Source organism: Pipra filicauda, unplaced genomic scaffold (genome assembly GCF_003945595.2).
Source record: "Pipra filicauda isolate LSUMZ 115617 unplaced genomic scaffold, ASM394559v2 scaffold463_size517996_pilon, whole genome shotgun sequence".
Classification (NCBI taxonomy): domain Eukaryota; kingdom Metazoa; phylum Chordata; class Aves; order Passeriformes; family Pipridae; genus Pipra; species Pipra filicauda.
Window position 1 is genome coordinate 441188 of NW_024104602.1, and position 26276 is coordinate 467463.

The following is a 26276-nucleotide window of genomic DNA, read 5'->3' on the forward strand; positions in this document are numbered from 1 at the left end:
GGTGATACTGGCTGAGCTTTAAGGTCCCTTCCCACCCAGACCATTCCAGGATTCCGTGATAACTCCTGTGCTCCGATTGCCCTGCAGATTTTGTGCCTTGGCAAAGCGTCGAGTCGAAGGGATCCCGGGCAGGAAAACCATCATGGTTCCTCCCTCGGAGGAGTATTCCACCCCTCTGCACCGCAAGGTGCCCGAGGACACGGACCCCGAGCTGGTTTTCCTCTGTCGTCACGTCTATGACTTCAGGCACGGGCGCATCCTGAAGAACCCCCAGTAGGAGCCTCCTTCCGCCGGAGCGCGGCGGGAACGAGCCGATGGTCCGGGACACTTGGGCACTCCCGACTCACCTCGTGCTGCTGCAGGTGGGAGCGCCCAGCGCTCCGTCCTGGGACTCGGGAGCGCGCGAGAGGAGCGAAGCCCGCGGAGGGGAGGCAGCGGTTGAAAGCACAGCACTTCGTTTAAAAAAAGCATAAATGAAAAATATATACGTATAAAATAAATATATGTATATAGATATAGGGATTTGCATACATAAATCTATATCTATATATGTATCTAGAGATGCATCTATTGGTAAGGTTGGCAGGGGATAAAAGGCAGGAAGCGATGCAGAGCCACGGTCGGGAGAGGTGGGAAGGTGCAGGAGGGATGTGGCGGGGCAGCGTTGAGTCCGGCTGGGACAGGTCGGGGGGTTTTGGTGGGAACCGAGCCCAGTTCCTTGGCAGAGCACAGGAGAGTCTCCTTTGTCCCACAGGGACAGACTCTGAGGATTCTCAGTGGGTGAGAGCTTCTTCAAAATACAGCTTTGGGAGCTGCCTGGATGCAGAGTGGCCTTGTGTCATGCTTGGATAGGTGTTGCTCCATCAGGGGAAGAGGTGGCCCCTGTTCTCCCTTGTCTTTCTCCTCCCCTCACCTCGCTGCTCCAGGATTCACCATCTGGACTGGGGCTTGGAGCAGAGGGAGCTTCCAGGGTTGCAGGTGTCACACCCCAGTGCAGGGTTAGAGCTGGGCCTGTCCCAGGTGTCCTGACTGTGCCCAGAGGGTCTCGTGCCCCATTCCCAAAGCCCAGCACCCACTGGTGCATGTTGCTCAGAAGGTTGGAGCTCACAACGTGGGCTCTGCCAGTGAGAACCACGTTTCCTCTTTTCCGAGTGTTGCTCTTCCTCTGATGGCTCAGGGGGCCGTGGGTTTTCCCCTTCCTTCCCAGTTTGTTTCCTGTAATGTCATTTACAGTCCCTGCTTATCCCTGTGTGTGTGTGCAGTGGGAAGCAGCCAGAGGGGGGAAGTGGCAAACCCTTTTCTTGTGTGTTTTTGGCTTGTTTAAATTCCCCTCCCTCCCCGCGTGACTGTCCTGATCCTGGGCCTGCTGTTGAAGCCATTGGCAGCCTCCCTGCTCCAAACTCATCCTGGTGTCCGAGCAGGCTCACCAAAGTGGCTTTGTGGCTCCTGAAAGGACCTGAGCATCGGGAAAGGTTTGCATGGACCATGTGGCCCGAGCCCCGCAGGTCCTGCCTCTTGCCTTACCTGTACAGATCCCGGATGGCACTTAGATCCCAGGCAGCCCTTAGATCCCAGACAGCCCTTAGCTTATCTCAATGCCAACTTGGAGTTAATCCCAAAGCAAACCAAAGGACAGCGTCAAATCCCGGGGAGTCCCTGCCCCAAGCTGGGAGCCCAGCCCGAGATTGCACTACCGGACAGAAGGAGAACCGAGCCCGTGTCACCCAATTCCTGCTGATGGAGCAGCCCACTGAAATGAGGGATCTGCGTTTTCCCAGTCTTCTGGGGCTTTTGAAATGGTGTTCCGTGGTGGAAGCGTCCATTCTGCTTTAATGTTGTCCTGTCAGTGGAAGCAGCATTCCCTGCATTCCCTCGGGATGCAGGGCTGGTCTCCTTGCTCCGACAGCCACCCGCCTGCCCGGCCTGAAGAGAGAACCCCACAGCATCCAATCCCTTACATGGAATAGTCTGGGAATGCAGGAGTTCTCCAGAGATTTGCTCTACATACCAAAGAGGGGACTGTGTCCAGAGATGATGGTTTGTGGGGATGACAAGCCTGGAACCCACCGTGATGGGTGGGCATCTCCCTGCTGCCGGTGGGCGATTCCCGCTGGAAAATTCCTGTTTATTCCCTCCTGCATAGCCCAGGGAGAACACACGGCTCTGGCAGGTGGGATCCCAGGTGTGCAAGCAAAAAATTGGCAGGTGAAGCATCTTCTCTCACTTATACCTCAAGATACTGTTGTTGTCAAAGGGATCACCCGGATCTCTCCTTAACAATTCTCTTGGCACTGGGGGTCTCTTGGAATGACTGGGGGGGCTGTGTTGGGCTGGGAGGTGGCAGCACTCTGGGGACAGTCGGATGAAGGGGTGCAAGGAGGCGTTGGAGGACGTGGTCTCTGCTGTTTCTGGTGGAGGATATGGAATGGTTTTTCCCCGTAGCTGGGAGGGAGGAAGCTGGAGAAGCGGAGCTGCTCCTGCCTGTGGCATGGAGGGAATGGGCAGAGCAGTGAGGGCAGAGCGGAGCAGCTGCACCCCAGGGTGGGCAGGAGGTGATGGGAAACCCTAAATCCACAGTCTGGCTCCATGGGGACTCCTTTGCCCCCCAGCCTGAAGCAGGTGAGCTGCTGTGGCTGTTTCCCTCTGGCAGTGCCATTGGACATGGAATGCTGCGAGACCCACCGGCTGGGAGAACCTGAGCACTGCTGCAGTCAGGGCCTTGGAACCTCTGAAATTCCTCCTCCTGCCCCCTCTCTCCCTGCTCCCACCTTGCCCTGGCTCCTCTCCAGGTAGCAGAGAAATTATCCTTGCCCTGGGTCCGGAACGGGCTCCGACCTGGCTCTGGAGAGGACAAACCTGACTCTTCTCATGCTGAATCTGCTTTAGGCCATGGACATTGAGGTTCACGTGGTTGCTGATGCTGTTGTGCAAACAGCATGTAAATGAATTGAAATGTCTTATCCCTAATGAAAAGATTTCCTGCTTTTTTAATCTATTAGATATGGAAATATTTTTTGAAACTGAAAAAAAAATGCAGTCGGTAGAATTTAAATCGAAGCGTTAATACATGTAAAATATATTTTAGTTGATAATTTTGTAAAATGCACTTTTTTGTGTCTCTTCCCTGGTTTCCCAGATCTGTATTTCAGTGTTTACAGATGGAATGAGAACATTCCCTATTCCCTCCTTCTGTGAAAAAGATATATTAGAAGTAATTCTTAAAAAATAAATTTGAAAAACCGTATTGATTTAGAAAACAAACCAGTGCTGGGCTGTTATTCCCGTCCCTGCCTGAACTTCTTCCCCCCTGGATCCAGTGGTTGCAGGAATTAGGAGTGCTTGGGAGCAGATTTGGGTGCTCCAGGCCTTGGGGTGAGCAATCTGTTGGGTTTTCCAAGGAAACAGAACAAGTGACAGCAGGATGGGCAGGGACTGACTTCCTTTTTTCCAATCTGCTGTTGACAGCTGCTGTCAGTGGAATATTTGAGTTTTCTCAGGCAGGGAAGGTGGTGGTGGCGAACCTTGTTTCAGCTAGGCTTTAGGAACCCTGTGGGAAGCACTTGGGAATGTTGCTTTGGAAAAGCATCTTGCTTGGAGCGCTGTCTCCGTCAGCGCTTGCCGTCGGAGTGTCCCAGCCCCGGGCACCAAGTGCCACAGGCACCCCAAGGACAAGCATTCTGCACAGACATCCCAAACAGCCAGGAGGATTCCAAGTGGGAAGAGAGCAGAGAGGAGTCACCCCGCTCGAAAAGGCGCAGCGAGGAGTGGGATAAGGGGATCGGGATTGCCTGATGGGAATGTCTGCAGCTACAGCCAGGTGAGAGCTGTCTGGGGGTGCTCACGGCCAGAGCAGCCCTGGATGGTGAATACCCCAGGGAATTCATCCCAAAACCATGGGGACCTTGGTCGGGGCTCGGAGCCCTTCCTGTGACCAGGCTGTGCTGGGCGTCCCTACATGTCCAAGCAGTGGGGAGGTGACGTGACCCTTGGAATCAGCTATTCCTATGCATAATGCCGTGAGTGGACCCTTGGATGCCTGGGGAGGGAGGGGATGAGTTCTGGGAACAAAATGAGCAGAAGGGAAGAGTAATATCTGGCATGGAATTAGCTCCTAATTACAGAGAAGTGAGTGAGGGGCACATCTGGCTTGTGGGGTGGGGATGGGAACTGCATCCATAACATGCCTCAGATCCCGGCCGGCTGCATCCGGGATTTGCAGCATTTTTGCTCCCGGATCGCCTAGAGCAGGAGATCCTGAGATGGTCCCACGGGGTGAGCTGGAGCCGCTCCGGAGCTGCCTCGATCCCTGTCCCATTGCAGCCCTGCTGGCATCACACCAGTTCTTAAATTCCCGGTTGGATTTCTTCATGGGATTAGGGATTTTGCTAGGTCCCTGTCTTTTCCTTCCTGCACCCAGTCATGTCACAGCACAGCTCCTTGCAGGGAGCTGCCAGCAGAGGTACAAACCTGGAAAGCCAGATAAAACCAAGAGAATTCCTGAAAAAGGAAACCACCACAGTGATGAAGTGAATTAAACTGGGAATTATCCTCCCAAGGAGAGGAAGGAGCTTGTCCTTGTTTATATTTATATTTGTGAGCCGGTGTGGGGGTCACTGAGCACGATATTCCCGAACCCGTGGCCTGAGATTTCTGCTGAAGAACCAGTTTGAGATTTTCCAGTGGGATTTAATGTGACTCAGCAGCCCTGAGGTGTCAGTGAGGTGGGTGCCAGGAAGAGAGTGGAAACCTGTGCCCTGTGCCTGCACCACAGCCGGATCCGGCACTTATCCAGATGTGGATGTTCTCTTGGAGGGCTCTGTTGGAAAGAAAACCGAGAAAAAGCTCTTCCTTCCCAGCTCTTCCCGCGTGGCAAGCCATCACCGAATGGATAATCTGTGGGGGGCTGAAAAGTTGGGATTAATGTCAAACAAAATTGGATTTACTGTTGGAATCTGCCACCCGAGGGAGCTGCGCGGAGCCGTATCCGGCTCTCCTGGATCCTACGTTCAGCAAACTGCTCCTGTATCCTGACTGATGCTGCCAGGAATGTCCTGTTGCCACCTCGGCACGGTCCCGCTGACCACAGGTTGTCCTTGGAGCATCGGGAAGGCGTGGGCTCACCCGGCTGGGAAGTGTGTGGCCACCGGAATCCCACCCGGCTTTGGCCAGCTGGGGATCCCGCGGTGGCTCCATGGCTGGTTTCCATCCCCAGAGGTGGTTCAGGTTCCTGGCAGAGCTGACCTGCTGCGTCACATCTGCCTCATTTCCACGTGCAGTGTCTGGAGGTGACGGAGCATCACCAGCCTTGAGGGAATTGCAGGGAGAAGGAGGCACTTGGGGCACTGGGAAGGAGCGGTCGGGGCTGTGGGCACCTCCGGAGGCTTCAGATAAGGTTCGGGCACTGGGATGAGCACACTGGGGGGTAGGAGATATTCCAAGGTCCAGGGGCTTCCCCACCTCACTCCCCACATCTCCCAGCCAAAGCAGATCCAGAGCAGCATCCAGGACTGGCTGGAGTGTCTTCCCCCTCCGGAGCGAAAGCCACGAGCTCCTGGTTGTGTTTAAGTGCTGCTTTAATGCCACTAATTATAACTGAGTGTAATTGTGCCAGAATCCATCGGAGCCAAGGGACGGGAGCAGCTTGGAGCATCCCATTAAGGTGACAGAGCACTCCAGCGCTCGCCTGGCTCCGTCCCTGCTGATGGATGAGCCCTACCGAGCTCTGCGGGGGCTTTGTGCCATCACCAGGGGCGGGACCAGCCCTGGCACAGTCAGTGCCACACAGGGAGAAGGGATTTCACATCCTCGTATTAACCCGGTGGCTCCAGGGACCCGAGCGTGGGCAATTCCCAGTTTTAGTGTGCCCTTGTCACCCCATCCATATGGGATAAACGCTTGGCTCACCGAGCGGGGGGTTTAGGGGGAGATAAGGGATAAATGCTCGCTAATCCCTGTGTGCCAGCGTTGGCTCTGCTGCTCCAAACGCTGCACTGGCAGCACAGTGAGCCCCTGGTGCCACTGGCACAGGATCCATCCATGGGAAACCAGCCGTGGCCTCGCGGAGCCACTCTTGGAATTGCTCCCTCACCGCCTGTGTCACTCAAAGCTAAATAAAAATGAGGTTGAGCTTTTCATGTTCCGCTCCAGCCACTGCTCCTGCCCTGACTGTGTATCCCTGTGGCTGCATTCCTGGGATCCAGGAGCAGCAGGACTCACAGCTCACCTGCGTGGCACTGTTTTTCCAGAAACATCCAGCTGGACATTCCTGGAGGCTGTTTCCTGTGCTAAAAGCCCTCAGCAGAAAGGTAATTCCCATTCAGGAAGGGAGCTGTGCTGGGGGACTGCGTGGTGGGGACTGGCTGAGATTGCAGCGCTCCAGCCTCCTGCAAACCCCCAAAATCCAGCTAAATCAGCCCTTCATACATGAATTTTCCTTAAGTTCCAAATGCCAGCCTGGAGCATGGATCGAGAGCTCTGCAGGGCCCCTGCAGAGCTTGGGGGACGGCCACCACCGAAGGCAGGTGCCACCGGAGCGGCGCTGGGCAGTGTGAGAGACTGAGGACAAAGGAAGGAATAGAGGAAAACAACGAGCCCAAAATCAGGGGAACGGAGGAGGAATCAGGTGAGCACTGGGATGCACCGGGAAAGGTATCCAGATGCTATCCATGTGTTCCACATGGGATGGGACCCTCCAGCGTGGTGTGAAGTCACAGCACTCGGTGCTGGCCTCGGGGTTGTAATTAATAATGGGAGATGGTGATTATTAATTAGAGATGGTGATTAGTAACAGGAGGTGCCATAATGGGGACACCTGAACTGGGATGAAGCCCAGGGCCTGGCGTGGAGCGAGGGGCTGTCGGAGCACGGCGTTGCCATAGGGATCCAGTGGCTTCTCCGTCAGAGCCTCCAGTGAGAGCAGTTAATCCATTTTTAAGAGGAAGGGATATTTAATAAAGGGAACCATTTAAACTGGATTTACAAGACACGCTGAATGGAGGCACCATTTATTCCGTGGCTTCGTATTTAATTTTAATATCTCTATAAACCTCTCCGGAGTGTTCCGCGAAAACAGGCCGGAGCCCGAGCGCTTCGACCGCCCAGTGATTCTTAAAAGAAAATCAATTTAACAAGGCTGGAAAAACCCTGCATCTCCATGAATATCTTTCCGCTCTCGGAGCAGCAGGAGCACCGGAATATCCGTATTAGAAAACAACAAACAGGCTGTTCTGGTGGAGAGGGGCTTTTGGAAGGAAATGGAGCAAAAGCTCGGCAAAGCGGGGCTGGGAGTGTCCGGCTCTCCCATGGAGCCAGGCTGTTCGGAGTTTTCTTTGTTACTCTGCTTTCTCTGCACTCATAAATAATGTAATTAAGATCATAACTTCATCAATAATCCAGCTTTTTCCTGTGCTGTGCTCACTGCTTTTCCCAGGCCGCTGCCTGAGCAGGGATGCAGCAACTGTAGGAAGCCCACGGGAAAGCCAGGATGGGGACGATGGCACCTGGCAGCATTTAGCACTCCATAAATGAGAAAATCCCAGGAACTCAGCCAGATTTCCCACAAGGAAGCAGTTTGTGCCTGTTCCCAGAGCGTTCCTGCTTCCCGCACTGGGAATGTCATGGTTTCGGAAGCATCAAGTGCTCTGGGAAAAGCTGGTGAGAAAACTCCCCTCCTTCCTCTGCAGCAGGTAAATTCCCCTGCCCCTCAGCACCTGGCTCAGGGCACAGAGCAAATTCCCTGGAATTCCCTTGTCCCTGGAACATCCCATTCTTATTTCCCTTGTAATACATAGGGATTGAGCTGCATGAAGCCAACTCCGGTTTCTCCTCCATCTTTTGGGTGGTCCCTGAACCTGGATTTAAGGAGCAGACCAGATGTGTTTGGCCATCCCATCCTGCTCGGCCCGAGCTGTGGTTTGTGCTCTACAGATGTTTCCTCACCTCCACTTAATCCCTTTTTCCCTCTTTTTCTTCTTACACACGAATGACCCTCCCAGCAGGGAACAGCATCCTCTGCTGTCCGTGGGCCAAGGAGATGGATTTCTCAAGGAGAGGACTCTGGATTGCTCAGGATGAAGCTGATTTAGCAATTAGATGTTTTTCCCTGTCCCAGGCTGGGGGGAGGGTGTTTCTCCCTATCCCAGCCAAAGATCCGTGAGTGGGGTGGGATTTGTACCACATCGGATAATTAGTCTATAAAAAGGGAATTATATGGCACGTTAACGAGCACGGTTGGGTTTTGTTCTCACCTCCCTGTGAGATGAAAGCTGGGACACCCCGTGGGAGTTGATTTCCCAGAGGGATCTCCCTGTTTCAGGAACATGATGTCACCTGACAGCAGCCGCAGGGAAGCGTGCGGGTTTGGGACCAGGGATGCAGGCAGGCAGCAGCCCCCCTTTTCCAGGGACAAGGACAGGCCCCTTGCTCCCAACTCATTTTTTTTCCTAATATTTGAGCAAATTTTCCTGCAATTTAACTTTCCTAATCAGTTTTCTTCCAAAATCTGGAAACAATGCAATGGGGTTTTTTTATGGATAGAGAAGGGGGAAAAGCCCTTTCTGTGGCTTTCCTGCAGAAAGCCTCATTCCTCCACGGTCCGGAGCGAGAGGAGGCACAAACCAACTGATTTATTTCGTTCTTCCTGATGTTTATTTTAAATTAATCCTGTTGGGACAGATGTCAGGCCGGAATTCTTGCTGGAGTCCCTTCTGCTCTTTGATATAATTAACAATGGCTCATGTTTTATGATAACTCATTTTTCTAATAGTTAATTTTTCATGAGGGATGGGATTCGCTTGCTCTTTGCTCTTTGCCTTTCCCTCAATCCCGAGTTTCCTCCCTCATTTTTCATCCCTAGGATCCTGAGTTTCCTCCCTCATTTTTCATCCCTAGGATCCTGAGTTTCCTCCCTCATTTTTCTCCCTCTCAATGCTCGTTTTCCAAACCACCTTTATGTTGATACGTTTAAGGCTTGAAAACGTTGGAAACAACCTTGTAAATATGCTGCATTTAGAGAAAATTTCGGATTAGTTGTACATGTTTGTTCCTTAAAAGCACCAGTAGGATCCTGCTGTGCACACAGGGAATTTTACAAGGAAAAATGAATGGAGTGTGTACATCAACAGTAACAAAGCAGGAAGGAGGCTGCTGTAATTCGTGGACTCAGGATTTCCAACTGGCATTTACAGTGGGCTTGATACTAAACCCTCAGACTTTCCTTGGAAAGTGCCTCTGGAATACTCAGGAAAATGCTTTTTAGGGATTACACAGCAATTCAAATAACATGCTGCCCTTGTATGGCCTGAAGGCACAAAACTTCCAGTTCCTATAAAATCCGGGTCACACACAGAAAACCATATTGAGAAGAACAACAAAAAAAATCAGGATATTGGGAAGTTTTCACAGACACCACGACTGAAGGTCAGACTTGATGATCTTAGAGGTCTTTTCCGACCCAAATGAGTCTGAGATTCTGTGAGTCAGCCAGCCTGGGCTCCACAGAGATGGCACAGCTCCTCCAATGCCTGACTGTCCTCTCAAGGATGAATTTCTCCCTATTTCCAGCCAGATCCCATCTCTTTCAGCTTAGCCCCCAGATCTCCCGGCACCCATCCACCACCAGTCTCCAACATCCCCCTCAAATAGTTTTCCTGGGGCAAAGCACGTCCTTCACAGGCTATTTGTTGTTCCTGACACATGGAAGGATGTTAAAAACCTAAACAGGGCTCAGGAAAATGGGTCCTTATTAGTCCCTTCCCGTTTTTTTTTCCCTCGGAACAGTGATTTGTGGTGTCAGGGACAAGATGCTGCAGGTTTTGTAGGTGTTGGAGCAGGTTCAGTCCTCGCCCTGCTGCCTGTGAAACCACAAAAACATTAATTGGACAAATTCCAGCAGGAATCTCACACACACACACACACTCACAAGTTCATTACAGCCCCGCAGGAGCCACCTGGGAGCCTCGGGAAACTCCGTGTAAAGAGCAGGAGATAGACCTGGAATGAGTTAAGAGACTTGGAGACTCTCCTGCGACACAGGTTTGAGCTGTGCTGGATTTAGTGTGTGTTTGTACTGAAAACTGGTGGTAAAGCCCCAGCTGGCTCTGACTCCGATGGTGTGTGAATCCAGTAGCCCTGGGCTGAGAGGGATCAGTGGGATCAGGGATGGGTCAGCGGGAGGATAAAGGGTAGAACAAGGGAATTGTGGTTGTTACTGACTTAAAATTGGATACACTCAGCTTGGGATGGGCTTTGCATGTCATCCTGGGTTTTCTGGGGAGCAGGAAAACACCAGGAAAGCTCAGACTGAGGCACAGCCACCGAACGCCGTCCCCATTGTGCCAGCGCCTGCGGTATTCCCGAATATTCCTGACCTCGCTCCGACCCCCTGCCCAGCTGGAGCATATGGAGCGTGCAGCCCCGGGGGAATGTGTATCCATGCAGTGCCTGCCAGCTGTGCTGGCTCCCTGCCCTGCAGCTTCCACGGCCATGTCTCGCTGTCCGTGCAATCTCTGGGGACTGGGATGTGCTCCCGTCCCCCTCTGTGCATCCTCATCCCAAATCCAAGGGGGAAGAGCTGTCATGGCCCCTGCTGAGCGTGTGGTGCTTGGTGGTTCTCCTGGCATGGAGGAGCTGATCCTCCCGGGATGGCTCCATTCAAAAGCAATTCCAGAGTCATGCCCAGTGGAGCAGGGAGGGAGGAACTGAGCTCATAGCGAGGAACTGAGCTCGGAGTAACGTCTTTGCAAGTTCAGCCAACTGCATATCCATGAATTTATAACCAGGTCCTTCAGCACAAAGTTTTCCTTGAAAACAGGGATTTTTCTGTTCTGACCGAGCCGGTCGTGACCATCTCCTTGGAATTATCCAGCGCGTTCATTCGGAGTGTTTGACTTTGTTTAAAAAGGCTTTTTTCCCTAGAGATAAGAAACTCTGCCTTGGTCATGAGCTGATTGTGGAGCGGCTTCTGTGCTTATCCCCTCGGATAAGAGGCTTTATTATACCAAATTACAGGATAATCTCTGGACACGAAGCCGCAGCATCGGATCTCTCCTTCCTTTGCTTGTTTTACCTTTTGATCCGGAGCTGCTCAGACCCATCCAAGGGGTCTCCTTTGTTAGGAATCACCCTCCTGGTGCTTGCCTGGAAAGTTGGCATCAGCCCAAACTGGTTTGTTTTTTTTTTTAAAGAAACCTCCTTTTTTCCAGCTCAGCTTTTCCAGCAGCCTCACACATTCTTCCTTTTTGCAGTTCCTCAGCCCAAAATAAATGTCTGTTCTCAGCCCAAGGGGCAGAAGAGCCTTGGCAGGGCACTGGTGATGACATCAGTGTCCAGCCTCGGTCCAAGCAGGATGGACAGGGGCGTCCCTCAGCCTTTTCCTCCATCCCCTCTGGGAATTGGCCCTTTCCTTGTCAGACTGATAAATATTCCTGATCTCTGACAGCCCAGGTGAGTTCTGCAGCCTGTCTTAAACCTGAGTGTGCATAAATGCTGCTGGGAGACTGCCTCAGTGTAATGCAGATGATATTAAAATGTGATATTATTATAATAATAATAATAACAGTAATGTATTTTAATGTTGGTTTTCTGCTCGTGCAAGTAAACAGTGAGGAAAAGGCCCAGAAACTTACTCCTCCAGTTACCCGTGGTGCTCTTAAGGTGATTGCTGGGGTTTGGAAGCATCTTGAAAGGGGCTGTGAGTTACAAAAAGCCTGCTTTTATACCTGTAAGTGGGAACTGTAGGGATGAGGCCTGGCAGAGCATCTGCTGGGAAGGGCTGTGTGGGTTTCCCTTCTCCCTCATAAGAGAGAACCAAACCCTTCCATCGTTGTGGTTTGTTGTATAAACAAACCACAGGAGCCTGAAGATTTGTTTCCTCTGTGACATTTTATGTGCTAAATATACCTTTCCTGAAGGAATGGATCTGTCTGGGAAACATGTTCCCGGAGTTTCGTGCACTCTGAACGTGAGGCGGCTTTTAACTGCTTCAAAAATCAAATTACTGCTCACTCTGGGTGTTAATTAGGCACATTGAGTGTAACCACAATTAATTTTCTTCAGTGACACAGAGTTTAACCCTGCAAACCACCCCCTGAGCCGTGTATTTGCTTGGCTGTGTTGGTCCCACAGGGACTCTGCATCCTACCCTGTACCTGTGCTCTTCAGACCAGTCCTTAAATCCAATTCCCTTTGGAAAATAGCCCCAGTGACCTCGTGGGCAGCCTCCTATTTCTCTCTCTTTCCAGAACCACTCTGTTACCACATGCAACTGCTCCTGACCTGGAGATAGTAGGGGAGAATAGGAACAAAAAGGGATGAGCGGTGCCAGACTAATAAATAAAAATTCCCCTTTGCTGCTTTGGAGTTTGCTGCAGTGAGGCTTTTTCTCCAAGAGGAGGGATTTCCAAGAAGGCCTGATTTTTTTTTTTTTTGCCTCAGTGATTATATATGTTGGCACAGCTTCAGTTTGGGCTGGTGTTGAGATCAGATCAGGACTTGCCCTCTGCAATCGGAGCAGGAATCTGGTATCACCTCATGTGTGCAGCTTTGCTGGTGGCAGGGTAGGATATCCGTGTCCTCTTAGAGCTAAAGCTGTATTTACATCCAAATAAAACTGGGAAATGTGAAATAATGTAGCTGCAGGCTCTGGCACTGCACTCCAAGGGCTTTGTCTGCCTTGGCTGACAAAACGCTCTTGGCTTTTGATCAAAGGAAAGTAAGTGGAAGCTGGTTTTCTCTTGATGTTAAAAAAGCTCCTGACAGAGAGTCCCTGCGAGGCTGGTTGAGAGCCCAGGCCCCGTGGTACGCTCGGAAAACTCATTGAAGGAAAACAGGGAGAATAATGGCAGCGTGGAATGATTTCTGCTGGATGAGGAAATGGCATCCTGATGGCCAGGTTAGTGCTTTGCCTTAAGCAGAGGTGGTGGAACAGCTGCAGTCATTCAAAGAGGTGGTTTGGGGGAAATGCCCAAACAAAGTGTTGGAAAATCCCGTCCTTTGGCTCTCAGGTGGTGGCACAGCGTCCTCGGCTCTGCAGGTAACGGGTGTCTGCTCCTCCTCCAGGTGCTAAACCTGTGCAGGGATTACAGAATTAGAGAACATTATAAAGTGTGGCACGATGACTAATTATGGCTGGTTTGGCCTGGTATTGCAAAAAAAACCATCCGTTTCACGAGGTGCCGGTGGGGATCCCATGGGTGGCCCTGGGCTTGCTCCAGAGGGATGGTTAGTGGGAGTCAGTCCTATGAGGAGCAGCTGAGAGAGCTGGGGGGGCTCAGCCTGGAGAAAAGGAGGCTCGGGGGGACCTTCTCTCTCTCTGCAACTCCCTGACAGGAGGGGGGAGATGGGGGGGGTTCGGCTCTGCCCCCAGGGAATAAGGGAGAGGACAAGAGGACACAGCCTTGGGCTGTGCCAGGGGAGGTTTAGGTTGGACATTTGGAAGTAGTTCTTCACAGAGAGGATGATCACACATTGGAATGGGCTGCGCAGGGAGGTTGTGGAGTCACCACTCCCTGGAGGTGTTCAAGGAACGACTGGACATGGCACTCAGTGCTCTGGGCTGGGTGACAAAGCGGGGATCGGGCACAGGTTGGACTTGATGATCTTGGAGCTGTTTTCCAACCTAAATAATTCTGGGATTCTTGTGATTAGAGGGCTGGAGCAGCTCTGCTCTGGAGACAGGCTGGGACAGCTGGGAGTGTTCAGCCCAGAGAAGAGAAGGCTCCAGGGAGACTTTAGAGCCCCTTGTAGTGCTTAAAGGGGCTCCAGGAGAGCTGGAGAGGGACTTGGGACAAGGGGCTGGAGTGACAGGACAAGGGGGAATGGCTTCAAACTGAAAGAAGGGGGCATTTGGGATGGATACAGGGAAGAAATCCTTCCCTGTGAGGGTGGGGAGGCCCTGGCACAGGTTGCCCAGAGAAGCTGTGGCTGCCCCATCCCTGGCAGTGTCCAAGTCCAGATCGGATATTGCTTGGAGCAAGCTGGGCTGGTGGAAGGTGTCCCTGCCCGCAGCAGGGGCTGGGACTGGACGGTGTTTAGGACCCCTCCCACCCCAAATATTCCGGGATTCAGTGACTCCCCTCTCCCCGCCCCGGCCCCGGGCGGGGCGGTCGCAGCGCGGGGCGGTCCCGCCTCCTCCTCCTCCCGCCCCGCTCCGTCAGCGCGGCTGCCCCGCCCGCTGACCCCGCGGGCCGGACCCCCCGAGGCCGGGCCGGCCCGGGAGCCCCCCCGGCCATGCAGCCCCGCGCCCCCGGCCCCGCCGAGCCCCGCCGGGTCCCGCCGGGCCGCAGCCGGGCGCGCTCCCGGGGCGCGGCGCTGCTGCCCTCCATGCTGATGTTCGGCGTCATCCTGGCCTCCAGCGGGCTGCTCCTCATGATCCAGCGCGGCATCCTCGCACAGGTCGGGCCGCCGCCGCCGCACCCGCCCGCGGGGCCACCGTCCCGCCGGGAGCCGCCCGCGGGGCCGGGGCTGGAGCTGGAGGTGCTGCGGGACACCCGGAACCGCACGATCCGCGCGCTGTGCGGGCAGCGCTCCATGCCCCGCACCGTGTGGGACCTGCCGGCCGGGCAGCGCCGCACCCTGCTCCGGCACCTCCTGGTCAGCGACAAGTACCGCTTCCTCTACTGCTACGTGCCCAAGGTGGCCTGCTCCAACTGGAAGCGCATCCTGAAGGTGCTGGACGGGGCGCTGGAGAGCGTGGACGTGCAGGGGAAGATGGACCACAAGAGCGACCTGGTGTTCCTGGGGGACATGAAGCCCGAGGAGATCAGCTACCGCCTGAAGCACTACTACAAGTTCCTCTTCGTGCGGAACCCCATGGAGAGGCTGCTCTCGGCCTACCGGAACAAGTTCGGGGAGATCAAGGAGTACCAGCAGAAGTACGGCGTGGAGATCGTCCGGAGGTACCGCAAGAACGGCGGCAACTCGGCGGGCGACGACGTGACCTTCTCCGAGTTCCTCCGGTACCTGCTGGACGAGGACGTGGAGCGGATGAACGAGCACTGGATGCCCATCTACAACCTGTGCCAGCCCTGCGCCGTCAGGTACGACTTCATCGGCTCCTACGAGCGGCTGCGCGACGACGCCGACCACGTCCTGGAGCGCATCCAGGCGCCCTCCTTCATCCGCTTCCCGGAGCGCCAGGCCTGGTACAAGCCCGTCACGGCCCAGACGCTCCACTACTACCTGTGCAACACCCAGCGCCGGCTCATCAAGGAGCTCCTCCCAAAATACATCCTGGACTTCTCCCTCTTCGCCTACCCCCTCCCCAACATCACCAGCGAGTTCTGCAGGCAGTGATTCCGGTGGGAATCCCGCCTCGGCTGCAAGGATTTGCTAGCACAGCCGTTGCCGCTGTGTGAAACGCGCTCTTCTATGCATTGTTTCCCAATTTTATACTTTGCAAACCCTGTTTTATATGAAATATTCTATATTGCCTTTGCTATTTAGGATACTTTTTGTACGGCTCTGACTCTCCTGTGTACATTCGCCGCTGACTCGAGCACAGTAGCTTTTGTATCTCTTTATCTTGCTCCAAATCCTTTTTTTTATGGCACAACGTGGAAAACACACGTAAGGAACCTGAGAAATTCATATATTTTAAGTATTTTTTCCTCCTTTCCCATGTTTTATATGAAGTGGTGTGTGGTTGAGTCGAAATCATACCATGGCAGTTGATGCACTAAAAATCAGCGCTGTTAAACTGGTCCTGGCTCAGACAGCAGATGGGGTTTGGGTATAAGTAGAAAAAAAAAAAAGGTTATTTTATAAACCAGGCCCCATTTATCTTTTGTTTTCTCATTGTAGATGGTGCTTAAATGAGGCTGGTCTTTTTTTTTTTCTCTGTGTCAGTAGTACCTCTGGGTTTTATTATTATTATTATTATTATTATTGATAATTATTATTATTTACCATCGAAATATAACTAGGGATAGGATAATACTCCTTTTCTGTGTGATTTTAAGGTTTGAAAGTACAACTATTTAACCAGCATCACATATCAGATGCAATCTCAAACCATGACACTCTGCTCTTCCCTTTGAATTAAAGCAATACAGACTTGGGATAAGACCAAACCCCATCCTGGTCCTTAGGATGGAAACCAAATCCCACGGGCATCATGCCAGCTCACAGCCTCGTGGGCCCTGCGTGGAAACCACCGTGGAAAAATCCTTTCCCCGGCCGTGTTTGAAACAATGGCATTTTGGGGATTAGTTCTCCTTCCTTTTATAGCTGTGCACACCCTTTTTGTAGCTCTTGTATTTAATTATGGCTCTGAAATTGTACAAGTTCAGGAGATAACACGGGATGTTGTTCCTGGGAGGCCGTGTCCTCGTTTCTAATAAAGTTTTTATATGAATTACCCTGTGAGTGCCTTTCCTTGGGATTATTTGTGTTCTTGGAGAGGCCTCTGCCCCTCGTGGAGGTGTGATGAATTGGCTATTGCTGTTGGGATTAATTAGTGTTTTAGTTGCCAGAGCAGCAGTAACAAATGGAGAAGGGACACATCGGAGCTGAACGCTGAGACGGGACACGGGGAAATGGGATGAAAAGCAGCCAAATGGGCTCCTCACTGCTGTGGAGTTGGTACAAAGTGGCAGGGATGGGTTATGGAGCTGGTGGCTTCCTGGGATTCACCTCTTAATTGTCCTTCCCCCTTTTTAGGGTGTTTCCTTCGGGATTTGTAAAACTGTCTGGAAGAAGGGCCTGGAGCTGTATCCAAACCCAATGTTGGATTGAGTAGCCCAGGACAGTTTGGGCTGAGGGATTTTTCCCTTTCATAAGAGGGATCATGGCTGGGCATGAGAGCAAGGACTGCTGCATTCATGGATTTGAGCTCCTGGCTGTGTCCTGAATCTGCAGCCACCAATCCTGGACAAAAATGGGTAAGAAATTGGCTTCGCTCTCCTTGTGCAACATTCCTGTCTGTCCTCAGGGGTTTTGGTGCCTGGTGCTGGAAGAGCTGGAGATCTGTCCTGTCCTCCAGCCACAGGCACCAGATCCAGCTGGGAATCGGATTTTTTTCATAAAACAGATGCTGATGGGGGGGGAGGGGGTGTGCTGAGCTGTAATTAAACCTGACATCCAGGTCTCCCTAACTAGGAATAAGCCGGTGAGACTTCACTATCTGCGCTTCTGGGAAGCTGAGGGAACATTTCCTGCTTGTTTGGTGATTGGGTTTTTAATTAAATGTTTATTTCTCAGTAGTTTTCAAGGTTTATGCTGCTTGTTTGTTTATCTGCTGCAACTTCTGTTCCCTATATTAAATTTCAGTCTCTTGTCCCTTTAATCTAATTTATTGTGCACAGAAGGATTTTGCTTTTCTCTGACTCTCTCACTCGTCTTCTGGGTATCACTGGTCGCTTTTTTCTCTTTAAATAAAGCAAATGGACTCCCACCTCCTTTTACCCTCTGGTAAAGAGGATTTTAATGCAGGTGGAACCTTGTAGCTTGGGCAGAAGTTTGTCTGTAAGTCAGCAAAAATGAGAAATCCATCAGGTTTCCATCACTGGGGCTTTGCTTTATCCGTGGCCAATGGCACAATTCCCCGAGGAAGCTTTGGACAAGCAGGAAGAAAAGTAAAAGTCACTTCCCTCGGCAGCTGTATCATTTCTTTCCTTTGTCAGGTGTTTCTCCAGGGTAGAATAAATCAGGAGGAGATTCCACAGCTGCCAGCAGGTGCTGGAGGTGGGAGCAGGAATCCAGCCATCCTCTGGAGCACAGGGTAAGAGGGGATGGCTGCGGGAGCAGGGAGGAGGGGATTCACAGCAGCTCAGGTACAAACGTGGAGCCAAAGGACAATGTCTCCAGTGGATCTGTTGTGTGTAGAGATATTTTGGCATTCACAGAATCATGGAATGGTTTGGCTTGGAAGGGACCTTAAAGCTCATCAAGGTCCATCTGCTGCCATGGGTGGGTTTGACAGGACTGTGCCCCAACACACACACGTGTGGTGGATCCCAGAGTGTCCCTGGACGGGGCTCCTTCCCCCTGTAAACCAGGGAAAGGAGGAAGGCCGAGGTGAAGAGCCCGAGCGGTGCCCCCTCCGCCGCACCCCTCGGCTTCTATCGCGGCTGTTTTGCATGTGAATGAGAACTTCCCCGCGTCCTTCTGGGGCTTGAATTGGCAAACGGGGAGTAGTTAAAAAACCTCCGCGTCTTGAGCCCCGACAAAGGATGGTTGCCATGGAAATAATGGAAGTCGCATCTCGAGCAAAATATCCCCAGGCCCAGCGCCAGCGGGAAGGAGGAGGGGACACCTGTCGGTCACGCACCTTCTGCCAGGGCCCACGTGCCTCCACGGGGTTTTCCTTGGATACCCTTATCCTTGGCAGTCGGTCCTTTGGGTTAAAAGAGGAGAAATCAGAAATGTCACAGTCGGACGGGAAGGTTCTGCAGAACCTCAGCTGCTCCCCCTGCAGCGCTGGTGCCACCAAGTTCAGCAGGGCTGCCCCACGTTTGGGATCCCAAAGGACATCTGTAGTGGGGTTGGGAACCAAAGCTGGAATCCTGTCTCAGGTAACAGGCAGGAGTCTCCTGCCTTGGTTATATCCAACCACTTCTCCGTGTCAGGGCATTTTCCAAGTCTCTTTTCCATTTGCCTATAAAGCAATGGTGGCTTCCTTTTCTTTGGGGGAAAAAACCACTTTTGGATTTAAACTCACCAAAAGCTTTTCCTTTGCAGACCCAGAATTATAGACTGCATCTTCTGTTGCTTTTAGCAAATCTTAACGTGATTTCCAGGCAAGAAACTTGAGGAATTTGCTTTATACCTCCCCAAAGTGCTAATGGGAGTCACAGAATCCTTGCTGAGTTACAAGAGGGACTAAAATAAATCCCCGTCAGGGTTTATCCTCGCTGAGCTCTGCAGTGAGGCCCGGGATCAGCATGGGAACTGCATCTTTCCGTGGCTCTGGTGAGTGCTATTTGCTGGTGGGAGCTTGGAATGGGGAACAACAGGGCACTTCAGGGCTTAAACACATCCTTCTGCACTCCTGGAAGCACCGAGGGCTTGGGAAAAGCTGCCAGCAACCAGCAAAATCCTGTTTATTGGGGAGCATCAGGTGAGGAGGAAAACAGGGGTGTGGGAACCAGCAGAAACACGCAGGTGCCTGAGGAAACCCCTGCTGAGGGACTTCTAAGGTGCCAGAGTGAGGAGTAAAGGATAAAGAGTGTGGCTGGGCAAGGGCTCGGATCTCCTGCTGGCAGAGGGGTGGAATTGTGGCGATCCAGGCCCGTTTCTAACCCGGGAAAGGGCTGGGCAGGGGGAAACAGCAAAGGCTTGAGATTTAAAATGTAAAACCACAACAAATACATATAAATATCTGGATCCCCACGCTGTTCACTCATCCCATACCCCCGTCCCACTGCCTGATCATTAGCAAGTCCAAGTGGAGCTGATGAGAGCCCAGCGAGCCCGACTTTGGGGAGAATCCCAGAGTGATCTGGGTGGGAAAGGACCTTAAAAATCATCCAGTTCCACCCCCTGCCATGGGCAGGGGCACCTTCCACTAGCCCAGGTTGCTCCAAGCCCCATCCAGAATCAAGTTGTTCTGTGGGATTGAGGGAGGCATTCTAGGGCTGGGGGGTGTTTCGGGGCTGGGGGATTGGAAGGAACCGAGCAGCAGCCGCTGGGGGTGAGGAGCTGGAGATGCTCTGGGTGGCCACAAAAACATCTGGTTTGTGGCAGAGTCCTGTTGGGAAAGCAGGACTGGGGACTCTTCCCTGCTGAGTGCTCACAAAGAGCTCCTTGGAGCCAGGACTGGCTCCGGCAGCAAATTCCCGGCACTAACAGGATGGAGCTGCAAAGGCACAAGTCTCTGCATGGCCCCATCCCAGGCTGTCACATCCCTCCATTCCCTGCTCCAGGCTAAGATGCTCCTGCACAGCCCGTCCCTGCCCACCCCTCTGCTCTCCCAGGGCTCGGATCCGCCTGGTTTCACGGTGTTTAACACAACCTCATCCCCTCCCCTTGGCTCCAAATTCCAAACCTGCTCTGCCAGAGCGTTATTTTTCCGGGGGGGGATCTCTGCCAGCTGCTCCCTCCCATCCACAGGCAGCCCCGGAGGGCTCGGCAGAATTCCCCATCCCACAGGGGCTGCCGGCAGGAAGCAATCTGGCAGACAACATGTTAAGAGGAGACTGATGTCTCGGAGCCACTGAACCATTTAATTGCCAATAAACACAGCCCACACGTAAATAATTATAGAGACCCAGGAAGGTGGAAGGAAGGAGCTGCCAGCCTGGAAACGCCCCGTGGCAAAGAGAGAAATTAAGATTTCCTGTTAATACAGGAGGGATGAGCATCAGTAAACCTGCCTGGATATCTCCAGGCATTGCTCTGGGCTCGGGGTGGCCCGGGAGGTGACAGTCCCTGCCGTGGTGAGAAGGACCAGGCTGTGCCCTGGGCTGAGTTTGAAGGTAAATCTTAAAAATTCATGTTTGCTTCTCCATGCTCTTGTTGCCAGCCAGTGGGATTATTGCAATGCCTTTTTTTGCTGTGTTTTTGGGATAAGGAGCTGCAAGGATCCTAGTCCAGAACTTTGGAGCTTTATCAGCATCACACAGAGGCTCAGCAATGGAGCCCTGGTAAAACCTGCAGGGGCCTTTCATCCCCCTGCCAGGGCAGCCCATCCCATTCACTCCTTGCCATGGGCAGGGACACCTTCCTCTAGCCCAGCTTGCTCCAAGCCCCGTCCAACCTGGCCTGGAACACTTCCAGGGATGGGGCAGCCACAGCTTCTCTGGGCAACCTGTGCCAGGGCTTCCCCACCCGCACAGGGAAGGATTTCTTCCCAATATCCCATCTAACCCTGCCCTCTGGCAGTGGGAAGCCATTCCCCCTTGTCCTGTCACTCCAAGCCCTTGTCCAAAGTCCCTCTGCAGCTCTCTTGGAGCCCCTTTAGGGACAGGAAAGGGCTCTAAGGTCTGTCTGGAGTTCCAGGCATCCCCACCACTACGTTTCACCCCCTGAGGTTGCCCTGGTTCCATTCCTGCTTCCTGGAGCAGGAGAGGTGTCACCAGGCAGAGCCCCCCACTGCCACCGCCGAGGGAGCCGACTCGGTCCAGCAATTTGGCTTTTCCCAGGGGTTGATGGGTTCCTATGGCAACCAGGAGCGCTCGGCAGCACTTCCCTCCGCGGCAATCACAGCGCTCGCCTCCTTTATGGAATTAGCGTCCGGCACCCGCACGCTGCGCGTGGCCTCGGCCTAATTACCCTAATCAGAGCCAGGAGACAGGCTGGAGTGATCCTGGGGTGCAAACAGCCACCCACCACCCCTGCCTGGGACCCTGCTGTGGTGGGACCCTGTAGGGGGTTCTGGAGCATCACCCCGAGGTCTTTGCTGCCAGGGGATGTGAGATGACCCCGTCCCTGCTGCAGGAAATGTCTGGGTCTCCCTCATTGCTCCCGTAACTGGATATTAATACACAGTAAAAGTGATGCTTTGGGTGTGGGATTTTTGGGTGTCTCCCAGCCCTGCTCCATCCTTGGCCTGCGGGAGAGCCCCGGGCGGTTGCGCCGAGCTGGGATGTGGCTGTAGGTTTTTGGGACTGGCACAAAGCACCTCATCGCCAGCTCGGGGACAATGTTGAATTAAGTCTGGCAAGTGCCAGATTTTTCCCTGAGCGAGGACACAGTGACCGTGGCGTGTGATTAAGGAGCTTCTTGGCATCGGCTGCGGGAGCGGGATGACGGATAAAACTGATGGATGAGAAGTAAACTGGGCTTTAGGAAATCTTGGTTCATTTGCTGCAGCAGGAGCCTGCCACGCTTACAGAAATTAAAATGTGAGTGCTCCGGAGCGTCTCACGGCGAGCGGAGGCAGCGGGGGAATACGGGATGAGTCGGAAGCGGGCGCGTCCATAAATCAGCTGCGGCGCTTTCAATAATTCACCACTGCTGAAGGATCCAGCGGTTCACAGAGAGGTGACATCCATGGGGAGGGGTTCAGTCCGTCTGATCCCATGGGATCCAGCCCCAGAGTGTCCAAGGCCGGGTTGGACGGGGCTTGGAGCAACCTGGGCTAGTGGAAGGTGTCCCTGCCCATGGCAGGGGGTGGCACTGGATGAGCTTTAAAGCCTCTTTCAATTCAAACCATTCCAGGATCATTACTGGGGCCTGAGCTGTAGCAACTGTGTTTTTAGCCAAAATAAGTGAAAATAAGCCTAATTTACTCATGTACATGTTGCAAATCTGCCTCTTTAGCTGGAGCCAAGGCCCAGGAAGAAAGAGTTGGGCACAGCTGGGCACAGCCCATGGAATCTGCTCAGAGAAATGTGAAAGGTATTTTGCAAGACCTATCAAGGAAATCAGAAGCGGTGGCTTGGGTTGGAATATTATTCTTAATAAACCAGGAAATAACAGTAATGAGACAAAATGAACCAACATTTTCTAAGCATTTTCCAGCTCCACAAACAAAATCTGCCCGACAATCCCGGCTCAGCCGAGGAGCTCCTCTGTTCTGGCTGTTTTGTCATCACTGATGACATCCAGACAGAACAAACACAGCAAGGGGGGGGGGGGGAGGCTAAAACCAGTGGAAAATTACCAGGCTAATTTTGTTTGCTGCGCTTGATTAGGAGACAAAGAAGGAAATTTCCAAGAATACACATGGAAGCAGCGTTGGTCCTTGCTCATCAGGATTCATTCTACAGCGCCAGGACAAAGGGCCTCATCATCTGCAGCCGTGGGAGAAACCTGGATGGGGATCAAGTAGTGGGAATAATACCTTGCATGTAGGTAAGCTCTTTCAAATAATAATCTCTCGAGTGCTTTCGAAAGAACAGCACTGTAATATATTACATTGTCTGCCCCTTAGAGCTGTAGACATCTAAACAGGCTGAGCCTAAATGGCCCAGGTGCTTCCTGCTGTTAAATCCCACTGTTGGTCTCCAGTATTTTCCCTTTTGGAGGTTTCTGATGAGGAAAACCCCATTGGCAGGGTCATTACACTGAGGGAAGTTTTCCAACTTTCTAAACAGCCCAAGGCAGAGAGAGATTAGAAATGAGATGAGAAATGAGGAGGTTTGGGGAGGAGGTATGGTTGTTCTTCCATGCCAGGTGCTAAGACACAGAATCATGGAATCTTGGAAAGGTTTGGGTTGAAAGGCACCTTAAAGCTCATCTCATTCCAGTCCCCTGCCATGGGCAGGGACACCTTCCACTATCCCAGGTTGCTCCAAGCCCAATCCAGCATGGCCCTGAACACTTCCAGGGATGGGGCAGCCACAGCTTCTCTGGGCAAACCTGTGCCAGGGCCTCAGCACCCTCACAGGGAAGGATTTCTTCCCTGTATCCCATCTATCCCTGTCCTCATTCAGTTTAAAAATCCCTGCCCAGAGCTGATGCTGGGGGTTGTCATTCAGGAAGGTGGTCCTTGGAGGTGCCCTCACACAACTCAGGGAAGTGTCAGCATCCTGGGCTCCTGAGTGTGAGGAAGAAGCCACCAAGTCACCAGAGGTAGGAGGGTGGTTGGAGGGTGGGCACGGGGGACAAAAACAAACAGGGAGGCTGAAGTCATATCTGGGCTATTGAAATCACTAATTATAATCAATCTAGGGAGGATTGTGTGAGCAAAAAGCAGATGGAGATCCACCTAAATGCAGCATTCCCAGTTTCCAAGTCAATGACAACTCCAAACAGATGATCTTGGATGTTCCTGGGCTGTGTCCTGGCAGGTGGGAGAGCTACAGGCACCAAATGCCAGTAGAAAAGAGGATCATAGAATTATGGAATTGCTTAGTTGGGAAAAGACCTTTAAGATCACAGAGTCCATTCATTATTAACCATTTTTCAACCGACAAGAGAGTTTGTGAGGAGGAAAAGTGCTCAGGCAGAATATTGGGCAAAACTATTAATAACTGAGGATGATTTAACAGAAATATCCCCTTTATACCCACAGGTTCCTGGTAGAAAACCTCCCAGCGAGGAAAGCTCTGCAGAATCAGCCTTCAAGCATGTTTTTCTCCCCAGTTTATCTAATTAATTTACTTCCATTAAGAAAACAAACACTGCTCTCCTTTATGTATCCGGTTTCTGTGAATCGGAGACGGCAGCTCCGGGATTTCTGGGTTTATTCTCAGAAGTCACTCAGCTTTTAATCCACCCCCCCAAAACAGTGTTTTCCCTTTTCCTGCAGGGTAATTTGGGGAATGAGCAAAACATCTCAGCAGGGGGACCCGAGGGTGGGGATTTGCTCTCCCAGTGCTCAGTACCTGCAAATTCCAGTCTAGTCTGGAAACACAGAAGAGGAAACCTCATCCTCTTTGTGGATCAGTTCTCCAGGATGGATATATGGATTTTTAAATGATCCTGCAGATAAATGGTTGCAGTGATGGGGATGAGTGTGTGTGTGGGTGTTTCCTCTTTCCAAGCCACCCACCTTGTCACAATAATGTCTCTGAGCCAGAGCTGGGAGGATAAAAAAGGGCAAGAAGAGCCATTTAGGGCAATTTAGGGGTTTTAATTAAGAGTGAAGTAATAGAGGTTGTGATGGGAGGAAATAAAGAGAGAAGGAATCAAGACTGGTAGTGAGAGGACAAGGGAGAATGGCTTCAAACTGACAGAGGACAGGGTTAGGTGGGATATTGGGAAGAAATATCAGACAAATATGGGGACAGAGCTAAATACATCCAAGTCAGCATCCTCCTGTGATGTGACTGACCTGCAGTCAAAGATTTCTTGGTTTTGTGGGATTCAGACCAACACACACACAGCCTGAACTTTTAAAGCCTTTATTACAGGAGGGACAATCAGGGCTTTGCTTGGCTCCTCTGGGATAAGCAGCCCAGCCCAGCCCCAAGGAAGATACAGGAAGCCAAGGAGGGAGCTGCTCTGTGGGAATGGGATAGAGGTCACTGGAATCACATTGGATGCGTCCCTGTCTCCGCTGGTCACCCCACAGCAAGATCATATGGTCCTTCTAGGATCACCATGGAGGTCTCAGCAGGAAGGTGAGCGAGCAGCAGCTTGTGGATGGGCATAAGAGGAGTGGATTAGGGATCCTGTTGGGATCCAGCTGGCTGTGTCTGCCCGGGAGAGCCTGAGCTGCTCGCTGAAGCAGGAGGGATGGGCAATACCAGGGCAGTTTCCATGCAGGGGTGAGGATGTGCTGCCTGGGGGCTTTAAAGTCCTCAGCCCCACAGAGCACAGAAGCTCATGGTAGCCAGCAGCTGCTGGGACCCTGAGATGTGGTGGCTGTGGGGCTGTTGGTGTCTGGGGGCTGTTCCCAAAGGCTTCTCCTGGGAAATCAAGAGGTTAAAACCGAGCTGGGCAGTGGGTGCAAGGAGATGCTGCTTTCTGTGTGTGCTGCTTGCATGATGGGCCTCAGAGGCTCTTGAGATGCCAAGGAGCATCTGACAGGAGAACCCACCCTTAATCCAGCAGTTTCTGGGATAGAGCAGCCCAGCACTGGGTTCCCACCTCCACCACAGGAGCCTGAACATGGACATACACCACTTAAACTACCCAGGGAGCAGAGATTGAGGCATCACCCCCAGAAAACTCATCACTTGGGATCTTTTGAGTCCTACTCAGCCGTGCAGAGCAGCAATGATTTCGGGGATGAGCCTGGCTGCATCTGCACATCTGGCTGGAGAAACTGGGATGCCCGGTCTGGTTACAGGGGTGGCTCCTCCAGCGAGCCAGGCAGGTTATGGAGTCCCCCCCGTTCCAAACCAGCCGCCTGCTGTCGGCGGCCACGTGTCCCCATCTCCACCTGCAGAACGCACGTTTCTGAGCCTCCTTTGTCCTCCCACCAATAAACCACAATTTAAAAGAATAAATGCGCAGCAATTTCACGGCTCCCCGTGCGAGCCGACCTCTTCCCACGGCACAAAGTGCTGCCTGTTGCTTAGGAACAATCTTTATCCTACAGAACGAAGACGTGCGTTCTCCAAAGAGTTTTTCAAATGCGCCCAAGGAGTGTTTGCCTTGCTCAGGCACTGACCCACCTTCTAAATATGCCACAGGGTGAAGTCTTTGTGCTCCAGATATGGCGACGGACACCTACTACTCACAGCCAAGATTTGGGATAGAGGGATATGCCCCATCCCCAGCCACGACACTCATCCATTGCACTGTTCCAACAAGCCAAGAAACTGCTGCTTCATCAAAACCTTTGCCTGGCTCAGGTGTTTGTTGTTGCACTGGTTTGTTGTCCCCAAAGAACAAAATATCCTTGAGCTGCTCAAGTGATGAGGACACTTTCTCCATCCCTGGAAGTGTCCAAGGCCAGGTTGGATGGGGCTTGGAGCAACCTGGGCTAGAGGAAGGCGTCCCTGCCC

The 26276-nt window shown here is 52.4% G+C and overlaps 3 protein-coding genes across 4 annotated transcripts in view; all 3 read left to right on the forward strand.

Annotated features, from left to right (window-relative positions):
• The window catches only part of BAHD1 (bromo adjacent homology domain containing 1), a 31540-nt gene extending 28279 nt beyond the window's left edge, over positions 1 to 3261 (forward strand). Inside the window, exon 7 of one of the 2 annotated variants that reach the window (XM_027749368.2) lies at positions 88 to 277. In XM_027749368.2, coding sequence (XP_027605169.1) covers positions 88 to 277 — 190 coding nt within the window. Of the gene's footprint in view, positions 1 to 87 lie in introns of both variants that reach the window. The other variant, XM_027749367.2, reaches the window with a different exon arrangement.
• A 9350-nt stretch (positions 3262 to 12611) lies between these two features.
• Positions 12612 to 26271, forward strand: LOC120324225. Its single transcript, XM_039386101.1, has 7 exons — positions 12612 to 12889; positions 16657 to 16877; positions 17619 to 17716; positions 22198 to 22275; positions 22572 to 22727; positions 24735 to 24944; positions 25962 to 26271. The coding sequence occupies exons 2-7, from the start codon at positions 16794 to 16796 to the stop codon at positions 26185 to 26187; spliced, it is 852 nt and encodes a 283-aa protein (XP_039242035.1). The 5' UTR covers positions 12612 to 12889; positions 16657 to 16793; the 3' UTR covers positions 26188 to 26271.
• Positions 14227 to 16354, forward strand: CHST14 (carbohydrate sulfotransferase 14). The gene has a single exon (XM_027749296.2). The coding sequence runs from the start codon at positions 14227 to 14229 to the stop codon at positions 15289 to 15291; it is 1065 nt and encodes a 354-aa protein (XP_027605097.2). The 3' UTR covers positions 15292 to 16354.
• Positions 26272 to 26276: the final 5 nt, after the last annotated feature.

Coding starts and splice junctions, on each gene's coding strand:
- LOC120324225 (XM_039386101.1), top strand. CDS start 16,794: ATGAGAGCAAGGACTGCTGCATTCATGGATTTGAGCTCCTGGCTGTGT. Junction 17,717..22,197: donor GCCATCCTCTGGAGCACAGG/GTAAGAGGGGAT, acceptor CTGCCTCTTTAG/CTGGAGCCAAGGCCCAGGAA. Junction 22,728..24,734: donor GTGGGAATAATACCTTGCAT/GTAGGTAAGCTC, acceptor CCTTTATTACAG/GAGGGACAATCAGGGCTTTG.
- CHST14 (XM_027749296.2), top strand. CDS start 14,227: ATGCAGCCCCGCGCCCCCGGCCCCGCCGAGCCCCGCCGGGTCCCGCCG.